General features: G+C 33.7%; 1 protein-coding gene across 9 annotated transcripts in view; it reads right to left on the bottom strand.

Annotated features, from left to right (window-relative positions):
* ADGRV1 (adhesion G protein-coupled receptor V1) overlaps window positions 1-21,825 on the bottom strand; it is a 273,337-nt gene that overhangs the window by 204,841 nt on the left and 46,671 nt on the right. For 8 of the 9 annotated variants that reach the window (XR_003381833.2, XM_026797296.2, XM_026797297.2 and 5 more), the window contains 16 exons: window positions 20,524-20,700; window positions 18,804-18,984; window positions 17,981-18,183; window positions 17,276-17,405; window positions 15,795-15,875; window positions 14,418-14,557; window positions 13,395-14,004; window positions 12,262-12,477; window positions 11,222-11,437; window positions 10,096-10,340; window positions 9,719-9,900; window positions 8,124-8,935; window positions 6,674-6,883; window positions 2,212-2,342; window positions 1,871-1,970; window positions 743-922 (listed from right to left, as the gene is read on the bottom strand). Coding sequence is in view for 8 of the 9 variants with exons in the window: in XM_026797296.2 (XP_026653097.1) it covers window positions 743-922; window positions 1,871-1,970; window positions 2,212-2,342; window positions 6,674-6,883; window positions 8,124-8,935; window positions 9,719-9,900; window positions 10,096-10,340; window positions 11,222-11,437; window positions 12,262-12,477; window positions 13,395-14,004; window positions 14,418-14,557; window positions 15,795-15,875; window positions 17,276-17,405; window positions 17,981-18,183; window positions 18,804-18,984; window positions 20,524-20,700 (3,814 nt within the window). In the remaining variant the exon portion in view is untranslated. The remainder of the gene's footprint in view (window positions 1-742; window positions 923-1,870; window positions 1,971-2,211; window positions 2,343-6,673; window positions 6,884-8,123; window positions 8,936-9,718; window positions 9,901-10,095; window positions 10,341-11,221; window positions 11,438-12,261; window positions 12,478-13,394; window positions 14,005-14,417; window positions 14,558-15,794; window positions 15,876-17,275; window positions 17,406-17,980; window positions 18,184-18,803; window positions 18,985-20,523; window positions 20,701-21,825) is intronic. The other variant, XM_074532778.1, reaches the window with a different exon arrangement.

Here is a 21,825-nt window from a genome sequence, read left to right as displayed (position 1 = left end):
AATCTGTAGTGTGCCCAGATCTTGATTGTTTGTTTCAACTGATCACTTCACCTCAAAACAAAGAAAACAAAAATAAGAGAGATTTTAACAGAGGTCTAAATATAGCCTAAAAATGTGAATAGAAAATTATTATGTATGCTATCTCTCAATGGAAGTCAAAGTACTCAGGAAAAAAAACCACAAAAAATATTTAGGCATACATTACATGATTGAAGTTAGTACTATTTAATTTTATTTTAAAAGGAAAATTGAATTAAAAAAAATACAGAATTCTTAGGAGAGGCATAAACTGAATTCAGAGGCATCAGTGCAACTTTTTCCATGAGATATTCCTAAACTTTCAGATTCTGGAAGTTTATAGAGGGGAAATTGATCAGCAGGTAACATTATTAAAATTATGCAATATGTGGGAATGATAATACCATACAAGCTCCTTTTCTCATATTTTTTTTATTTCTTCTGGAAAGACAATTCAAGACAAATTTGCTGGACATAAAAGTACAACCCTAACAGCCAGCTAGCTATACCATAGCTCCCAGACTTCCCTTGCTGTGGAATTAAAGTTTATGGCTTCAGTTTCAACTAAAACTTAGTTTTCAAGCCTGCAGTAAATAGCCCAGAAATTCTGAAAACACAGTTGTATCCAAGGTTTTCCACAATTTCTAGCCTCTCTGCCATGGCTTTCATTTGTCTAATGATTTTGAAAACAAAATATAATTTCTCTTGGAGATGTTATACAAACCTAGAGATCCAAATTCTCTGTTAATAAAAAGTTGAACTGTTTTGTTTTCTTCTGGAAGTAAAACTACCCTGGATGGAGAAGCAAAACTTAGTACTCCATGTGGTTCATCACTAGCTTCTACTGTCAGAACAGCTTCATATCCTTGACTATCCAAAACAGCAGCACCAGAAGGAGAAACACCTGCAAAAGAATATATGGACTACAGTTAATTGCATTAGGTAAATCAAGTTTTATCTTACGCTACCGCTATTTTTATGTACAAATGATAGTAACACTGCAAATGAAATCAAACCAAACACATTATATACTCAATGAATTTTACGGATTGTGTGGAATGTAATTGAATTCTTAATTCTTATATGTAATTGCATTCTTTAACAAGCACAGGAACACTCAATCACAACAAAAATTGTATACATAAAAAGTATAGAGTTCAAGACTGTATTAAGAAATGAGAAATCTGAAGAAACAGTGGACTTCAATAAACTACTTCTATTGTAAAAGGAAAGAGAAAAGTTTCTTTAGGAATTCATTATAATTCCTAAATTCCATCATAATTCATTTACTAAGTTAAAATTATATTCAATTTCTAAATCATTCTATCAAGAAATTACTATAAGTGTTGCCATGATGAATAACTGTATGAAATTATACTTATACTGAAGGATTACAAGAGTAAACAAAATATTAAGGTAAGTTGGCAAGGCACCTATCACCAACACCATCCATGTCAAGTTAGTTTGGTGTTTAGACACTAATTCCAGTTTAACAAAGGATATTTCAGAAAGGATGTGGTTTGATGCTTCTTTTCTCATTATAATTTCAATGAAAAAGTAAAATAGTCTGACCTCCTCTAATTCAGAGACAGATCAGAGAGACAGCTTGAAGATTGTTTAAAAAGATTAAAAATATCCATTTATTTTATGACATCTGTAGCATATGTATACATTAATAAACAGGAGCATCAAGCCTGTTCCAATAAAACGTGAACAAATTTTGCATAGTTTGCAACATTTTCAATATTCATAGTCCTACACTTCCAAAATGGTTTAATAAACACAAAGTTATTACACTACTAAATGGCAATTTTAGATACAGCAGATATAGCAGTCTGTAGTTCTGCATTACCTTCTGTTTTGATGTTGTACAGGATGATCCGGTATTCTTCTTTTTCTTCTGGAATACGGTCATCCAGCAAGTGGACATATAATGTTGTATTCAATATTCCCTATAAATGTTGTTGATAAACTGATTAGTCATTAGCGTAGAGAGTACAAGTAATATCACTCCATCATATGTATTTTGAGCAATACCTTTAAGAAATGCCAAGGTGAATAATGAAAATATAAACTCCCTGCTGTTTAATCATATCAAAACAAGGAAGCCTGCTTTAAAAGCATACTTTTTTTGTCAGCTCACTTCAAATTACAATATTCTCTTGTAGCCATTAGATTTTCTTATGGACTCACCTCAGGAAAAAAGAGAATTCCAGAATAGTATTCAAAATTTTGTTCTATGTTATGTCCAACTATCTTCCATTCAACAGTAACATTTCCCAGTCCTGGGGCAGTTCTTACAATATGGAATTGCAGTTGTTCTCCTAGGAACAAATGACAAAATGCAATATTTTGGGATTTCTTCTTCTACAATTCAACTATTAAAATGAAAACAAAAAAATTAATCACAGTTAAAGTATGTTTTATGTAAAACCTTAATATTTTTAATAGTGAGCTTCCCAGTAGTTACGTACTACTTTTTTTTTTTTTTTTTTTTTTTTTAATTGAAACAAAACCCTCACAAATCTGAACTCTTTCCTCATGGGTTTTTATGAATTTAGTTCATTCTCAGAAAGAGCTATCAAAATATAAAGAAACCTGGTACATATGCATAACTGCTATCAAAACATTGACAAAAGAAGAGCAGTATCTGAGTGTGAGCTATGCACAGAATAAATGCCCTACACACAGCTTTAACACAGTTTTCTACAGCAGCTAAGTGGCAAGGAATAGACATGTTCCTAATATCTGCAGTGTCTTGTGACTTCAAATAATGCATCTGTAAAAATGCTTGCAGTTACCCGGAAGTTCCATTTATGTGAGTTAGAATTTGCAAATGTTACCAGTTTCTGGATGTTAGAAAACATCCAGAAAAAAAACCCAATTCATAATTTTAAAAGGACAGTATTTAGAAGCAAAACATAAATGTTTGCTAATTTAAAAATTATTTTAATAATTTATTATAATTTCAGACATAATAAGTATCAAATGAAAACAAGGATCTCTAGGAAGTAATTATTGTATTTTTTACACATTTATAATATTTAACCACATGATCACTTTTGACTTTTGAAGAGTGAACTCTTAAAAAAGTTTTGAAAAATTAAGAAAATTTATATTATTATAAAGTATGAAATATCTATATACATTTATACAAAATAAATCTTTGGCACAAAATTAAATATTTTAAATATGTGCATGTAAAATCACATATTATATTAATATGAAATTAACCAGCAGGTAACATTATGGAAATTATGCGATATATTTCCGTTAGAGGAGAGACTTTTATTTATAATACATAAGTCCATTGCATCTGTATGACAACATCATTTTCCCAGTTCACAGAATGGAAGTTTGCCAGTATATAAGTGTGGAATTCGTTTTCAAGGACACACAATATTGAGGAGCTTGGAAATAATCATGCAAGATTAGGTCCATCCTCAATTGACTGAAAATTGTTTTCTTGGTATTGGTATAAATTGATACCAATTATTTTGCTGTTGCAGAACTAGGAATAATTCCATCTTTTAGTTTGTGTTATGTACACACCTAAAAGCTACCCTATTGAGAAACATTGAGATACATCTGTGAAAGGGAAAGAGAAGATGTGGTGTTAGGTTGTGTTCTCAGTCCATGGCATATATCGAGCAGCACAGCTACTCTCACTGACCGTGTAGCTCAAAGAACACCAAATTATTATACTGCAGGATAGTATTGTATATCTAAAACAGGCAGAAAAATATTGATCACTTTCTGGACATGTTCACTGTTTGGTAAGGAAATATTTGAGAGATGCCATATATTGGCTATGAATGAGATAGATATGAACAACAAACTTCAAAAGACCTTAAGAAACTGAAAAATGAAATTGCAAAGAAGTAAAATAAAAATTCTATGCACCAATTTTCCAATATACAGCATTAGTATGTTATCAGTCTCATTATTTCAAACTTCATTTAAGCCTTATTTTAAGTTGTTTAACACTAGTTCTAAGAGAACAAAGGAATTCAAAATGTATTGACATCACAAGAATTCTGCTTCTACAGTCAGATATCTGAGGACAGACTGACAATTTACCGGTTCCCCTAAGGCTAATTTTTCATATCATTTTACACTGCTCTGAAATCTGTTTATCCTATTTGAGAATTTTGCACATTCATTACATACAAATAAATAGTTGACAGAAAATAATTACTTTAGTATCATCACAGAACATACATATACATATACATATACATATACATATACATATACATATACATATACATATACATATACATATACATATATACACAGATATATACAAAGGTCATTTCAGTGCAACATTATGTAATACAAGTTTTCACTGAAGACTGTAACAAATACTTCAAGGTACAGAACCCTGATACACTGTAATCCAAGCATCAAGAAGAAACCTGAAGTAAAATTTGTCTCAATTAAAGACTCTCCAGTCCTCAGCTACTGATTCATGTAAAGCGCATCCAACTTTACCAAAATCTTTATTATTCCTATCCAGTTTGAAATATTAACATAAATACAAATTGATCTCTCATGATTGAAAGTATTATTAGGTTAATTTCCCTATTTTTTCTTATGGTTTGGGTTTTTTTAATATTTTACCATTTTAAATTTTTCCTTAGATTTCTGCCTTTATCAAAGAGAAGAAGACCTAATCAACTCTCCTCTTGTTCCTTATTTTAAGCTATTGCAGTGTGTTTTCATGCAATTGAGTCACAGCCATGCAACTGTTGCCTGTTCTGCCTGTACTTAAATGCTGCTGCTGCCCTCAATACAGTGATTGCGTGAACTGAATATATGCAGGTAACACCAAGACAGCCATGATCCACCACTGAAGTGCAAAGAAAAGATTTATTCCATTACGTAACTTTCAAAACAGAGACACCAACACTGCTAAACTTATTCCATATTAGCAGGGCAAAAAGTGCCCAGGCCTGAGCACTGTGTTACATATCACAAGGCCTGACAATGCACAAATCCCTCACCAGGCCGTGGTTCACTACCCCTCTTAACTCCCTTTCCTGCTTACAGGGAGGTCCAAGTCTATGGGAAAAGCTTTTAAGACTTTAACAACATTCTGTTATCTCCTGTGAGAAAAATCCATTTCTTTTCGGTTGACAGCCAACAATCCAGAGTGAACACAAATACCTGAATTTTCTCACACTGAGTATTTTCTAACATCTCCCATCTCTAGTGTTGGTCTTTAAGTAAAAACAATTTTAAAATGAACTTATTTTTCTTTCCTCACCAATCCTCAGTTTTTCAAATCTTTCCTCCCCACCGGGATAAATAATATGAACAGCTTGAAAAAAAGACTGAGTTGCTTGATGTTTGTCTTCATAAGAAAAAACTTGATAATGAAAATGAAGTAAAAACACTGAAATCATATGAAGGCCTTAGCTCATTCCTTTTTTTTTAATCAAAGTGAACTAGTTTGGCTGGTTTTGCTTGCTATAATGCACTGCAACGCATTGTTTTTCACAAGCTAAAGGAATTGTGATCAGTTATAGCACTATATACAAACTATACATAGCAGAGTATTTCAGCTCCAGATAAAATCGTTCAGTTTCAGCATGCTATTTAACCTGTGGAAAGTGTATAACATTTTCATAACCTTGGGGAATGAGATGGTTTGAATTAATTCCCTGGGCTGTTAGACTGCGAGAATGCAGCTGACTTGTCAGGCAGATCAGAACCACTAATGTGGAATAACAAAGGTTGGAAACTGGGCACAATAGAATTAACAAAAACTCTAAGCAAAACCCAAAAGCTTATGGTGTCCTTTCATTATAGGAAAAAAACAGACCATATCCTTTTGAGACAGACTATTTTTTCCAACAAAAAATTCAGTGCATACATTCTTGGACATCAAATTTCTGTTAGTTTTCTCTACCCATCAGTTTACACATCATAAAAATTTGAGATTGCAATACACTGACATGCCAGCAAGAGATAACAAGAGCAGTCACCATTATTATTATTACTGTCCTATGCAGAACTTTACCAACTCTAGGTAAAACATGAAACATGTTCTCTTAAAACACTGATAGACACTAGATATCCAACTATTATCAGTGTCAAAAGTCATGACTGAGTGGTGACATCAAGATTTTTGCACTCCTAAAATGAGCTGCTATAAAAAATACAAAGAGAACTTTAGAAAGATGGAAGATTTTTTTCCTATTTTATTTCTGTGGGAATATTTTCTAGATAATTAAAAGCTAATTTTAAGTCAGTGATAGATAACATTTGCTTAAGATTAGCAATTGTTCTGTATAAGGGGGTTTATATATAGTTCTGGAAGATGGTATAAATGAATGAGAAATGCTAAAAGGAGTTAGAAATGCAATGCAAATAGAAGCAAGGCATAATCTTCAGAGAAAGGAAGGGAAAGAACAAATGATGAAATATGGGTTTGGAAATACCATTTGAAAATCTTTTCCACAGACTCCATTTAAGTACTATCTATGTTTGCAAGAATTAAAATTCCAAAGAACTGTGTGCTAAGTATAGGGTTATTTGTTTGCTGGCGTTCTCTGAACAGTGATACAATCACATAATGGTTATCAACAGAAAGCACAGACATGGAAGCTGATGTTAATCAAAATGATTGTGGTCAACACAAAGAACCCACCTTCATGACCAATAACGGACCTTCCAGATGTCTGGAAGCTAATGATTCCTGCCACATTGTCACTTGCCAGGATAACCACTGTGACAGTGTCGAAACTGGGCAGAATCCTACTCCCTCCTTCAGTATGCACCAGGCTGATTATGATGCTTTCATTGTCCTCTGGCTCTGGATCATCTAAAATGGTCACTGTGACCATCTTTTTTGTTTCACCTAAAAACAGAAGAACATATACATACTTATATGTCCACATGAAAATCACCTTGAAAAGATGCAATCAGCTACTCTAGTAGTAAATACTTAACTAATATAAAAAAAGATATGAAGAATCTTTACTTATTTACCTGTCTAGAAGTTAGTGAATGTCGTTATGAAAATTTATTCAATTACTAATGAAATGGTACACTAGGCAATATAATTTAAAAGTAATTAAATATACTCTGTAGAAATAAACAATGTCTGCATAATTTCTGAATGCCTAGAATTCTTATTTGCTTTATAAGTTCTCTGGCTTTCAAATTTTAATTAGAAAAGGGGAATATAATTCTTGTAAAAAAATTACCAAGTGAATACATTTTTCTGATGTCACATACAGACATATGTACATGAAATTTGACTATATATTTACTGGACCAGGAAATGCATTAAAGTGGCCTGTCATTGTATAAGTTATATGTCTTCTGGAATACAGAAGAATGACAAAGTAAGCAGCAAACACAATCAATTACCAGTCTCTATAATATATTACAATTTGCAACAGAATCTTACTAGTCATTGTATGTGCCTAACCTGTACTAATTATCAGTTTACCCCATACATATATTTTTTGTTATATTGCCTTTCAAAGTATTTTGAAAATACATTTCGCAAACTTACAAACACTAATATAATTACATGTCAGTTTCCAAATCACTCCTGGCAACCCTTCATTTAAGTTCAGATTATTTAGCAAACTAAATGAACACTCGAATCTTTACTACACTCCCATAAATTGTTTTCAAAACAATTGCTCAGTTATCTCAGACTTTGAAAATAAAAAATACATCCGTCATGTTGCACAGTGCTTAAATAATGCCTAAAATAGACGTTTCTTATTTGCAGTTTTTTAACTATCCTGTTATGTTATGAAATCAATACAATCTCAGAAGCTAAAAAGACATATCATTAAAAAATAGTATTGTATTGAGAAGATCAGAACAAAAGATCACTTAGGCCTGATTCTCATTTTCATTATTTTTGATACAACACCTATTTCAGCAACATTATTCCTTATTTATTTAGTAAAAATGTTATCTTTATAATACACACTGCAACATTTCTTAAAAACATACTTAAATATTTATACTTTTCATCCCTTTTTTTTTTTTTTTTTTTAGTCTTTGTGGTCTTGTGTGTTTGTTTTGTGTTTTCTTTAGTTTTAGACAAGAGAAGTTAATGCTAAACCTAGCCTTACCTTCAGCAAACACCAGAATCTCACCAACACCCACAAAATCCAAGTTTGGGGTAGCAGTTCCACCAACAACACGCCATTCCACTGCCACCTGTCCCAGGCTGCCTTCTGTCCTGTCTATCATAAGTTGCACGCTGGCCTGAGGACCTTCTTCTACTTCAACATATAGACCTTTCTCTGTTGCATTGGGACTTACACTATAGATCTTAAATACTCCAAAGGCATCCCCATTCATCATTATAATAACTGTGGAAGTATTTGGCTGTCCAATAGTTGGTTGATTTTTTAAGCTGGCTGAGATGTTAAATAGTTCAACTTTCAGCAGGCATACAGTGAATTTTTCATCCAGTTCTGGCAGGTTGTCAGGGAATATGGTAACTGTGAGATTTGCAAACTCTTCCCCTTCCTTCATGATGGCCCACTGTCCTGTGATAGATTCGTAATCACTACCAGCAATGGCTTGTGTGCTAAACAGAATGGATGCACTGCTGATGTTTTTCTTGTAGGTCCATAATCCTGACATGTTGGTTAATGGCTCGATCTCTGTTGTCAGCCAGAGGCAGAGAGGAATTTCAGAGGCACTAGAAAATGTAAAGGCTGAACATGCTTGTTCTTTTAGGCACTGAGTTGCACAGGCATACAGTGGGTCACTTGCTGCTGACACATTCACACTGGTTTTGGATGGCTGGTCAGGAATTCCTTGTAAAGGAGAGTTGTAATAGGCCAGTATATCCTCACCTTGCTCAATGGCAAGAGCTACAATGTCAGTCTCAGAAGTGCTGTAAAATATTTGCAGTTGACCAAACCTTCCCCCACTAAAAGACATTAAAATAAAAATATAATGTTAGCTGGTGAAGCATGTCTAATATTCTGCATGTTACTGGGTTAAGAATAAAATTAACAAAATCAACTAATGACTTCAGAATTGCTGAAAAGTTACAAATAGCTAATGAAATCTTCCCTTGAAGTTAGCAGTACCAATTGAGTGACTTCCCTTGAAGCTAGTACTACCAACAGAGTAGTTGTGTTTTTTGGAGAGCAAGTTTTAGTGTTTATAGTTTGGGTAGCAGTCTATTAAGCATGCATGTTCGCAAACATTTGCTTCTGGAGTTAGCTTAGTCTTCCTAGGACTGTCAAGGAAGGAAAAAGCCCTTGTTGTCTAGCATTGTTATCATTCCTCTGAGGTGTCCTGAGGATACCATATTCACATGAAAAACCTGTTCTGCTTTTCATTTTGTCTTCCATCACACAACATTTGATCCATTTTTTTCCCCCAGTTAACATCACAAGAACAGGCTGGTTTGCAGATTTAAATAGTTTGCCAATTTAACAGGCAAAATAAAACTTCAAGTACATAGTGTACTGGGTTTACACTACACATTTTTTACATTTGTACTTTATATACATTTCTAACAAGCAGATATCTAGTTCAAAATCAATGTATCTGAAATAAAAACTGGCAGAACAAGAAATTGATGCAAATACCTATACAAGGGTGCGACATTTAAAATTATTGCAGAAAAATACTCAACAAAAAAACAAACCAAAACAACAACAACAACAAAAAGATATTCAAAATCAGCCAATATTATACAGACCTTCTCCTGACTGATATATTAGCAAGTAAATTTCTTTCTAGTGGCTCCTGAATTCGATATGAGGATTGATGAAAGAAAACTGTGCCATAAGGATTATCATTGGCAGGTATAACAATATTTGCCACAGCATCTAATCCAATAGCACCACCATTGGAGGCCTGAATTAATTCAATATGGATGATCTCAAAAAGAAAAAGAAGAAGAAAAAATAATGCAGTTAAATAATTTTTGCCATTTCTAAAAATAATCACAAGCAAAATAAAATCTGAACTTGTTGCAGTTTCCTGACATAACATTTCCTGCTTTGATCTGCACACTTTTCTTACACAAGTTAAAACTCTAATACTGTTCAAGAGAGACATAACTGCTCTACTTACTTCTTCTACTTCTGGAACATCATCAGCCAGGATTTCCAACAGCAACATCTGAATGGCTTCCCCAGGGGCAAAAGTAATATTACCCATGGCAACTCGCAAGTCATCATCAGCAGGATGCCCATTAATGGTAGCAGCCCACTGAACAGTAACGTTACCCAGCGTCCCAGCATTGCGGATTATTGGCAGATTTATGCTTACTGATCCAAATTCAGGCTCCTCCACAGTGAATTTGGTATTCTGAAAAACTGACATACACCATAGGGAGATGTAGTGCATTAACAATAAAATTGAAAGTAAATATATTCGTTTCTGAAGTACAGAGTTTTATTTTACTTGCTTGCATTTATTTGCACAGGTAAACCCCCCTTAATCATGTTTAAACCTAAAAGCAGACTTTCAATACTTATGTTTTCATCTGCACAGAAACTTAGCATGAAAATTAAGCCCTCATCCAAAAAGTCTATTCCAACACACCTATAGTTTGAGGCTAAACATGAACTATTTCTAAGGTCTTAGAATATAACTTCATAATTATTCCCAGCAAAGAAACTCTTTACCAGATTTCATGTCACTTATTAAAGAAATAAACTATAACTATTTAACATGGAATACGTTAAGTAGAAATTGCTGTTTTTCAGAATCGCAGAATGGGTCATGGTGGAAGGGACCACTGTAGATCATCCAATTCAAGCTCCCTGCTCAAGTAGGGTCATCCCTACTTGATGGGCACAGGAATGTGTCCAGACATTTCTCAGATGTTTCCACTAAAGGAGATTCCACAACCTCTCTGGGCAACCTATTCTAGTGCACCACTACCTTCACAGTAAAGAAGGTCTGGCTCATGTTCAGGTGAACTTCCTGGACATCAGTTTCTGCCTATTGCCTCTTGTTTTACTGCTTGGTGCCAACTATCAGAGCCTCCAAGAGGCTCAATGCTTCTGTTATAATAAAGCCCCACTACTCCTTTTATTACATGTTGTAATTCAGTTCATCTTATCTTTTCCTTTACTCTCTATACTCTCTATAAACTTCTGAATGTTTTTATTCAGCTGCCAAGTTGCAGCTCCCCCACAAACGCCCAGAAAAAAAAGTGTAAATGGAAGAAAGAAAATATGTACTCCTTTACCAAAGGATCCAAATGGGTCATCAGAAGCCTCAATAGTTATGATTGCCCTCGTCAAAGATCCAAGCAAGGCTCCTCCTGTTGTTTGGTTCAGCAGCTGAACATAAAACGACTCCTCAAGCTCAGGATTGATATCATTAATTATATAAATTGGCACAGCTTTACTTGTTTCCCCTTCTAGTAAGACAACATCTGATGAAGCTACACTGTAGTCCTCACCTAGATTTGTAGATGAAAAAATCCAAAATAATAAAACACAGATAATATCAATGCTTTATGGTTCAGTGTGGTGAACATTATCATAAATACCCATTTTCTCTTTGCTTACACATGCATTTCTCTGTGTTTTATGATGTCTTTTCCTTTATCTTTAGACCCAAAACAATTGTTTATTTATTTATTTATGTCCTGTTGCCTTTTAGATGTGTGGTTGGATCAAAATAAAACTTGGCTGACCAAAAGAGAGAGAGATTCTGAACTGTTAGACCAAGAGGTAGTTAGAAAAGATCCATTATTGTCTGTTGTTTACAAGGTCACGCTACCAAGATGTTTCTATCTGATTTATAATTCCTGTCCCACTTTCCAAGAGACAGAAGTGAAACAGAAGCGCCTTGTCAAAGCAGACTTCAGTAAAGCACACCTTTTATGTGTTAACTTCATTTTAGACAAACTTGTCTCAAGTGTCTAGAGGAACATCTGTGATACACTATATCACAGCTATGCCTTAGAAACTAATTGAAAGTTTACTCTGATATAAATCTACACATTTGTAACACTGTTACATAAAAATGAAATTAAAAGTTCTCAGAACATGTATCATTCACCTAATCAGTTTGGACCTAGCTGAAATATAGTGCGCACAATTTATAACTGTCTAAGCAGTCCTAGAGACTACTTCGTAGTCTAGTAGTCTTAGATTCATATTTGCTAAGTACAGTCAATGTCTTTTATTTCATTCTTGTTATACAACAGATCATTCATTACACATTTGCTTGTTTCAACTTTAACAAAGGCTGCATAGTTCTGCTCTTCTGCTTTCTTACCAGCTGTTGCAGTTATTGGCATAGCTTTAAATTTCACAGAAACATCTGAAAATATTCCCCCAGTTCTGGTCACATTAATGATTGGTCCAACATAGTTTTCAGCAACTCGCACAGCTGAAGCTGAAAGCTGAAGTGTTCCAAAAGCATCATCATTGGCATCGATAATCACATGAGCTATTGTCTCACCTGCTAAACCAAGTCGAGGAGAATTTATAACTGAAATATAAAGAAAAAAGTTAGTGAGTGGTACCTGAAATGATTACTATGGCTATAGAGTTCACAGGCACACATGTAAATTTAGTTGTCTCTAGTTTTCATGAAAATTATCTTTTTTGGAATTGGACAAAGCATAACTACAAGCCACATCAAAATACATCGGTCTAAGTTCTGTTCTGGCAGAAAATCTGAACATTATTCTACTATGCTTTGGAGCATACAAGCCATAATTTTTTGAATAGATGAAATACTGTGAATTTATTTACTTATTTAACCATAAGACTAATAATAAGATCAATACAGTTCACAATAACTTCAGTTTTACTTTTGATATGATGAAATATAAGTAAGATTTCAACTCCAAGTGGAATTATATTTGAAGGTACCCCTTAATCTGTGAGCAAGGGCAGCAATTAGACATGCTAAGAAGCTCTGAAGCACAAATGACTGTAAGCACACTCAGGCTGTAATGACCCGAATTTATCTGAATGAGAAATTAAGTAAACATTGTCAACACTAAGAAAGCAGCACAACACTTTTTTTTAATAAGACTTTTTTGTAGTTTAATTTAAAAAACTAGCTTAGCTATCTTCTACTACTGAACTTCCAGAAACAAAGCTAAATAAGCATGTATTAGTGCACAAACAAATATCGTAACATATTTGGCCTGAAACACTTTCCATAAGAAAAGCAAAACGGAAAAAGAAATACTCATACTTTTTCACTAAAATAGTGTGCCAAAGGAAATAAAAGTCAACAGGCACAAGTCAGGTAACTAAGAGATATCTTAAGTATATAGAGTTTGGCAGACATTCATTGGAGTTAATTGGAGTTCATTTGTCTTGCTGCAGTTTCTCCTGTTTTATATAAATACTAACCTTCATTGTTAAATTGTAGGTTTTATGTAAGACACTTACTTGGCCGATCCTGAACTTTCTTGATCAAAACAACACTGCTTAGCTCCACAAAAACAGATTCTGACCTCTCAGGATCATCATCATCCAAAATAGGCAAGTATATTGTGGCCTCACTTTCATTGGTTCCAAAGATCACATAACCTGTAATGGGTATATAGTCTTTTCCCTCTGTTGCTCTTACAACATCAGGTGGAAGAAAGGGCAACTTTTCTTCATCACCAATAGTTCTGTATTTCACCATTACTGTACCAAGGAGACCACCGCATCTTACAACTGTCAGAGAGACATTTTCTGTTTCTTCCTCAATTTTTATTGGTCTGTTTTGCTCAGAAAAGATGAAGACTCCATATGGATCATCATTTGCTAAAATAGTTAATGTTGCATTAGTATGATTTCCAAGACGACCAAGGGAGACATTGATGATCAAGACTGAAAACATCTCATCCAATTCAGGAACATCATCAGGAGAAATCTGTAATGTAATATTTGCTCTCACTTGGCCAACATCAAATGTTACATTCCCATCTGTAGAGACCAGATCATTGCTGAGATCGCAGATTATGATCCAATGCAATGTCACCTGAGATAAGGCCCCATGACTTCTCACAACCTAAGAAAAACATAAAAAGATGTGCATATTTTTGTTCTATGAGAAAGAAACATAGAAGTGTGAAATGTAATTAAGCAAACACAATAGCATGATGAATTAAAGATACGTCTGTGTTTTAAAAGCATGTCAGTTTTATTACGTCAGCTCTGGAGAACTTGTATTATCAACACTTATTTAAGACAGTAGTCCCTTGATTCTAAGTAAATAGAAGATTTTAAGTTTTTGGATATTATTATTATTTTAGTTTCAAGCTGAATAATGTACATTAGCAAACACTGCATGACTGGAAAAAAAAAATATTCACGACAAAGTCGTTCTAAACCCCATAGACTAATGACAAAAACATCACAGAACGCCAGTAAAAACAGACAGAAGAGTACAATGCAACAATATAAGACTCAAAGGTTTCTAACCTGCAGCACAACATTGCTATCTCCATCTTCAGGCTCAGTTCCATTCACTGAAAGGGACTCAGCACTGAACTCAAACACACCATGAGCATCATCAGAAGCCTCAATAGTCACGAGGATGTGGGATGCAATTCCTAAGCTAGCTGTTAAATGAGAGTTCCAAAAAGGGTTATTTTTATCTCTCATGTTTTCTTACATGAAAGAAAGCAGCTGAAGAAATAAGCTACAAAAATACAAAAGAGAGTATGAAGTATTTGTGCTGTTTATCTCTGGTTTTTTCATTTTAAAACACATGATAATCCCCTGTACCTAAAAGGAGCTGAACTTAGTAAGGCAGTCCCCTCAGTTCTTCTATGGAACTATGCAATTAAAAAAAGTATTATTTTAAGGGAGGAACAAAAATAAAATTACAGGTTTAATGAATGAAAATGGAGCAGTATTTAGGACAGTGAGGAGTTCTACTATAAACCACAGTATAAGAGGAAAGACATGATGAATGCAGATCTCATCCTGACATAAACTGAAATGGAAAAAAAATGACCAAAAAAAACCCCACCAAGTCAAGTAAATCCTACTTCTGAAGATATTGTATTGGGTGACATAACTTACTGCTCAGAGAGAAAAAAAGAGTCTGGCACTAAAGGAAACTATTCCTGGAAACAAGTGAAAGGGAAACACAATGTTTCCCTTTCAAAAAAAAAGAAAAAAAGAAAAAAGAAAAAAGAAGAAAGAAAAAAGAATAAAATAATAAAAGAAAAAATATTACTCTACTGGCATTTGGGTGTTCATATAACATTTTTACATTTTTCAGGTTTTCATTTGAAGTCCTATATGCAATTGATTTTTTTATCAATATTAATTAACATTGCTTTCTCCATATCATGACATAAATAGAAACATGAAGAAAGGAAAGAGGAAAAATGAAAAAGATGAAATTATTTAATTAAAAAATCTAACAAAACTTACTTTTCTTTAAGAGTATTTTTGCCATGAAGGGTAAATTATATAATGTATTATTAAACATAGTTCTAAAATTGCCTTCAATTTTAAAAGTATCTTTGCTTTTTCCTCCCAGGAAAATTTGACAATGCTCAGACAAAGATAATTTTATAAGCTTTAATTCTGAATTGCTATATTGTGTTTTACAACAATATAGTTTTGATTATATATGAGCCTGTTGTACTTTGCTTTACACTAAACACTGACTGCTAATGAAATTACACCTAAGTTAAAATGGAAAATAATTTTTTTGGCAAAACTTTAAGTTAAATCTAAATTAATAATCTCTAACTGCATGTAAAGGAAGTTGCATCAAGCATAATAATTTATGACATGTATTACACTTATAAATAAAATACAGGATTAATCAAAAAAGCTTACCATGTTGAGGGACAGTTGAAAAGAAGAAATCCATGTTTCCATCACCACTACCACTTCCATCATTTCTAAAGAGCTCAGCAACTTTAAGATGACAGACATACAGATATATACACATATATACATTTAAAAATAAAGGGAAAGCAGAAAGTAATTTACACATTTCTGGATAACACAAAAAGACAGAGGTGTATTTTAGGAAAGCGTCAATTTTCAAAATTAATTTCTCCTAAAAAATATTGAATATGCTACCTCTTGTTTAATTTATTGCACTGGAATCGTAAAGGGAAGTCAGAAGGAAGGAAAATACATGTAACTTTATCTTTTTTTTTACCTTTCTTTCTGTGTTCCCTCTTTCTCAATCCTAATGGAGAAATTAGAAATGGGGCAGGGAGGAGAGGGAAGAAGTCGCTAGACCCTATGAAATGCTCTTACTGTAATATTTTCTCACAAATCAAAAATTTGTGCCAGAAAGTTGAAAAAAAATGGCAGCTTAACTGATAGAGCCTTTATTCTAAGTTTTGTGCTTGCAGTGGTGTTGGAAAGCTCCAAAAGATTGTGCTGAGGAAGTATCTGCATCTAGCAAATTACCAAACTTAGCTGTAAGTTTTCTAACCAAAAAAAGTGAAAGAGAAAAGTTTGCTTAACTGAAACAACTACTTGACCAAAAATTTCACAGGCATGAAAGCTCAAAGTTTTATGAAAAGAATCCTAGCATAACACCATCATGCTGCACTGCAGCACAGACATTCACGTTAATATGATCTAACTTTCCAGAAGGCATCACACTTGCAATTCTGAATTGCTTAGAAAAATATCAGTTAAAAAGGCACTTTATGGCTCTCAATATTTTGAATTACTTCTTTTCCTCCAACCAGGAGGAATCTCCTTTAAAAATTTTTGCAATGGAAATAAATTCTGTAAATCAAGAAATTCTGTAAGGCAAAACTGATTTTACATGGTAGAGCACTCATGCTTGCCAACAGTTCTAAGACTAACATCTCACAGCAAGATTTACACTAGCTTCTAGCTAGTTCTCCAACTCAGTTAAACTCTGCAGGCATCTCAAAACCCACAATTTTCTAAGGCTATAATCCATTTGAATAAGCTATGAGCCAGTTTATTGCAATTTTTCCAGTTTCATTTAAGTGGTAATAAAAAGCACACCTTCGGCTGTTAAACCTTAAATACTGAAAAAAGAAATTTTTTTACATTTCTTTATTTCCTTCTCTCAACTATGGAATTATGTAATTTAAAAAGCAGCAATTGCCTTTGAATGTATGGCAGTAATATACTTTTGAGATCAGATTGTTTACAGCAGTGATTAACAAAACACATGAAGGACAGTTTTTTTGGAAAAAGAATCACCGCTTTCTGGAGGGTGTGTGTTTAGAAATAACATGGAAATAGTTCACAAGGTTAGATTTTAAGGGATAAATAAAGATCACAAAAATACAACCAGTGGGTTGATTTATGTGCCTTACCTCCTCCCTCTGGGTTCAACAGCTCCACTTTAAAAGTTTTTTCCAGTTCAGGAATAGAATTGTCGGTGATGTTAACAGTAATGTACTTGTATCTTTCTCCAGGCTGAAATTCCATTGAGCCCCAAACAGCCTGAAACATGACAGATCTTCACAGTTTTGTTCAAGTTTAGTGTTCTCATCCAAACGAAAAAAGAAATAAATCCTCAATTCTTTTGCTTTTTATCAAAACATCTACTTTTCTTCACTTTAACTTTAAAAAATCTGCTGAGCCTTTGTTATAATAGCAATCTAAATTCACTGAATTATAAGCATCTTCATTTATCTACATTTTTCTGCACAACCTGCAGTCAAAGAAAATGTACTTATAAGCTATGTTGTTGAATATGTACAAGTCCTAGTAAGTACTAATATTATCTTCACCTGCATATGCACTTGTATGGTCATATAAAGTCTGGTATAATCAGAAACAATAGAAAATACCCATTCTTCCTGCACTGACAATTTTCTTAAGGATATCAAAATCAAACCCAGGAGCTTTATATTTGTATAGTATTATGCATCTATCACAACACCATAATAAACTATTTAACTATTTCTGTGAAAAGAATCACAGCAGAGCTAAAATATTCAAACTGATGGCTATTTCCAGGACAAATAGCTTTAATTAAATTCTAAAATAATTACACATCTTGGCAATGACCTTACCTGATAATCTTTAGGACTGAAAGCTGTAAGTGGCACCGTCCTGTATTCCATAAGGACTGTTCCAAGAAGCCCTTGTGCACGAACTACCAATAATCTGACGTGTCCAACTTCTTCTTTAACAGTGATATGGGGCACAGTAGAGGCTGGCACAATCATGTTATCACTGGGCTGAGGAGGTGGCCCCAGTGAGAACTGCAGTAGACCTGAAAGACAAAAATTATAATTTACATGGCTTCTCATATAAAATTCAAATTATAATAATAAAAATTAAACAAAAATATTTATAATATCTATATTTAATGTTCATGAAATTTTAAACATATTAAGATGCCTTTAGGATTCAATCATGCTATTTCCAGGAATGTACTATGTACTATTCTCGCTCTCACTGATATTCATGTTAGTCTTAAAAAAACTATTTCCCAAGAATGAATTCAACGCTTCCCAAAAGAACTCAAATGTCATAATATTGGATACTTATTGGTATAATAAGTGCTTAAATGTCTCCCTCTGTTACAAATTCTCATTTAACAAATTCTCATTTCACAAAAACGACCATAAAATTAACAACATGCAATGTTGTTTTCTTGCAAATGATCCCATGTTTCGTTGGGGCAGCTTTAATTTCTTTTTTGTAATATTCTCAAGAGTAATTAATTTGACTTTCATTCTTGTATAAAAATTATGAATTAATCTCAAGTTAGATAAAGTGTAATACTTTTCATTGCTTCCTCATCTATCTAGGCTAGGCAAATTTTTTACCTCTTGAGCTAGAAGTATATATAAATCTGCAATAAGACTGTATCATCTTCAACATTGTTACCATATGGGTGGTCACTGGCTTTAATGCTGATATCAGTAGTTTCCTTTTCTGGATCTATACTTGCTCCACTGGTAGGAGTTGAACCTCGCTTTCCATCTCCAGACACTGCAGAGACCAATGTCACACGGAAATATTCATTTAGCTCCGGAATGTCATCATCAATAACATGCAAATTTAAGACCTAAAGAAGGACCAAATAATGGAGAAATCAAAGTATGCAACATACATCCCTTAGGAAGTTTATGACCCTTTTAAACAATTAAGTTTTTAGTCAATCAGCTGTATCTGCTCTGAATTCAGAAAGAAATGTAGAGGACATTATTGCCCTGCAAATTATTTAACCTTATGATAAGTTTAGAATGCCAGTTCCAAAAACGTCTTTACCAAGCTGTCAGAGACTTTACAGCAATTAATCTAATTTAGAGAGCAAGTGAAGTGAGCTTTTAATGCCACCTGACACTTGAGGTTACAGATCATCCTACCATGTAACATAATCTGCTCTGCATAAACTATAATATTAATCTCAGATGATTCCTACTTCCTATATATTGTGATTTAACAAATATACAGAAGAAAAAATTTAGGAAGCTGTTGTAGAGCCATGGGAATGAGTAGTTTAAAAATATCAATGGAAATTCTCTTTAAGATTTTTCACCTGATGAGCAACTGCTCCCAGTCTGTTTCTTAGGGCCGTGACCATTAGGTTCTCTATATGTAGACCATATATTAGATCACATAGCAATGGAGCAAGAGGGCTCACCAGACCTTTTCTACTACTTTATGAAGTCAAGCCTCATCCATGCTGCCAGACTGGAAAAGCTCGGCAAATTTAACTTTAAATGACTGTATGTAATGCAGTAATACATTTCAGTAGAGAATTAAAGCTAATAAACTGTCAGAAGCATAATATTTTCCAAAATCACAAGTTTTTGCCAAGCTGTAATCAGTTACATTGTTTAAGTGGGACCAAATCCACAGCTCTAAGTGAGTCATTGGGATCTTTCCAAATTATGTCAGTAGGTTTCGCTCAGTCCCTACTGACTTCAACAGAATGACAGAAGGAAAATTAAAGACAGTATTTTCTACTATCAACCCACCCTTTCTATTTAACAAACAACAATAAAAAATACTTATGAACTTCCTACAGTATTGCAGTCCCACACCTCTTTTTCAAATAAATCTAAAATTCCCATGCTATTGGTTGGGATCAAATTCACAGAAATAGATTAATCAAAAGAGACAGAATATGGTTAACAGTTGCAAGACATTTGATTACAGCAGTGAATTTGACTGTTGTCTATTTAATTGTTGTGAAGATAAAACTGATCTCCACAACTCAGATGCAAAATCTGATTATATTCCAATTTCAGAAGTCACTGGCTCCACTATTCAAGCCCAGGACTACCTATACTTGACATATATATATAGGTATACAAATATCTAATATATACATATATGTAAACATATCTTATGTGCAATTATTTGCATTTAAGCATTCATGCACGCACAGTAATGCCTGAAGTGAGATGCACACAGATAGATAGGCATCTATCCTATCACTTGTTAGATGTCAAAGATGAAAAAAATGCTGCAAAATGTAATAAAAGCCATGTGAAGAAAAGACTCTTTAGTATGAAAACCAGTCAAGCATCCTCAGAAGGTGTTTTCCAGCAGGTTTGCAAAGGACAGGATGATTATTTAATAAGAAGGTAGGGTTTACCTCTGATCTCTGCCAAGGAAGGAATGTGATAGTGCCACTGCTGTTAGAAAAATCGCTAACGGAGTAATTAATGCCCCTGGAATCAACCTGTGAGATAATGTAATTTATATACACATAGTCTAGGGCGCCCCTTGTTCGCTCCACGACACAGGATATAGTGGAACCCTCATCAGCAGCCTGGAAGAAAGCAAGAAATTGACATATTTGTTATGATCAAACTAAATCAAAGCAACAAATGTAAAAGTTTGAATTCTCTAATGCTATTCAAATGTTCAGAATTCTTTATGCTGTCATGTTACTTCCAGCACTTCTGGAGTGACAGGAAGCTGAAACTGATGTTGATGGCGGTCAGAACAATCTTAATGGAAATTGCAATAGCTTCTAGCATTTCCCTGAGGTCAGCCAGTAACTGTACCCTGTTGTTTCTTTTGGACACAAAAACAGAATCAATGTTTGAAATGTGTATATCAAAAGCAAAAGACTATACTGTTTTATATTAATGTCAGCTATTTTAATTTTAATTTAAAGAAAAATTTTGATTCCTCCTTTCCCTGACTAAAACCACTACGGAAAAAATAGATACATTTAAATTAAACTATACTATTATAATTTGGGAAAAAACTGAAGAACTTTTTGTGCTACAGTACTCTTTGCAATTCTGTCTTCATAGAGAACATGTCCTTAGCAGCAACAATTTCACATATTTGGAACAAATCAGGTATTGATACTGGGAAAGTGCATTAAAAAATTTATGATCATCAAACTAAAATAGAAAATCATTTTAGTTGAAAGTTATCAGAATGACTAAAGTTATCTTAAGCATTAGGTAAATTTCAGAGCTGCTGTATAGCACAGTGCAAATACTGAATATGCCTTCAGCTGCTTAATGGACAGATACAGACATAAGGAAATTAAACTACTGATAAACAATGCTACAAGATAAAGGCTAAACAATTAACATGCCACATAAATTTTTAATTTTGCGTTACGGTTGATTGTTGATCTGTGACATCACAGAATTATCAGTGGCATTGGAAACTGAAGGAATCCATTATGGTAGCAGATGGTAGGCACCTGGAAAACAAACTGAACCGAACCAAATACTATCACCAGTCAGGCAAGACAGTTGCCTTCAAACACATCATAAGGACTTCAGATAGAAAGGATGCACTTAAGAGGTCATAAGAGCTCCCAAATTTGAAATCATTATGAACTTTTTTCCCAAAATAATCTAATAATAGAAATGGGTATCATGTCTTTCTCCCTCATAATGATTAAAAAACTACAAAAGTAATTACAATT

This window comes from Zonotrichia albicollis, chromosome Z (assembly GCF_047830755.1).
Source record: "Zonotrichia albicollis isolate bZonAlb1 chromosome Z, bZonAlb1.hap1, whole genome shotgun sequence".
NCBI classification, from domain to species: Eukaryota; Metazoa; Chordata; class Aves; order Passeriformes; family Passerellidae; genus Zonotrichia; species Zonotrichia albicollis.
This window is presented reverse-complemented; position numbering and strand designations above follow the sequence as displayed.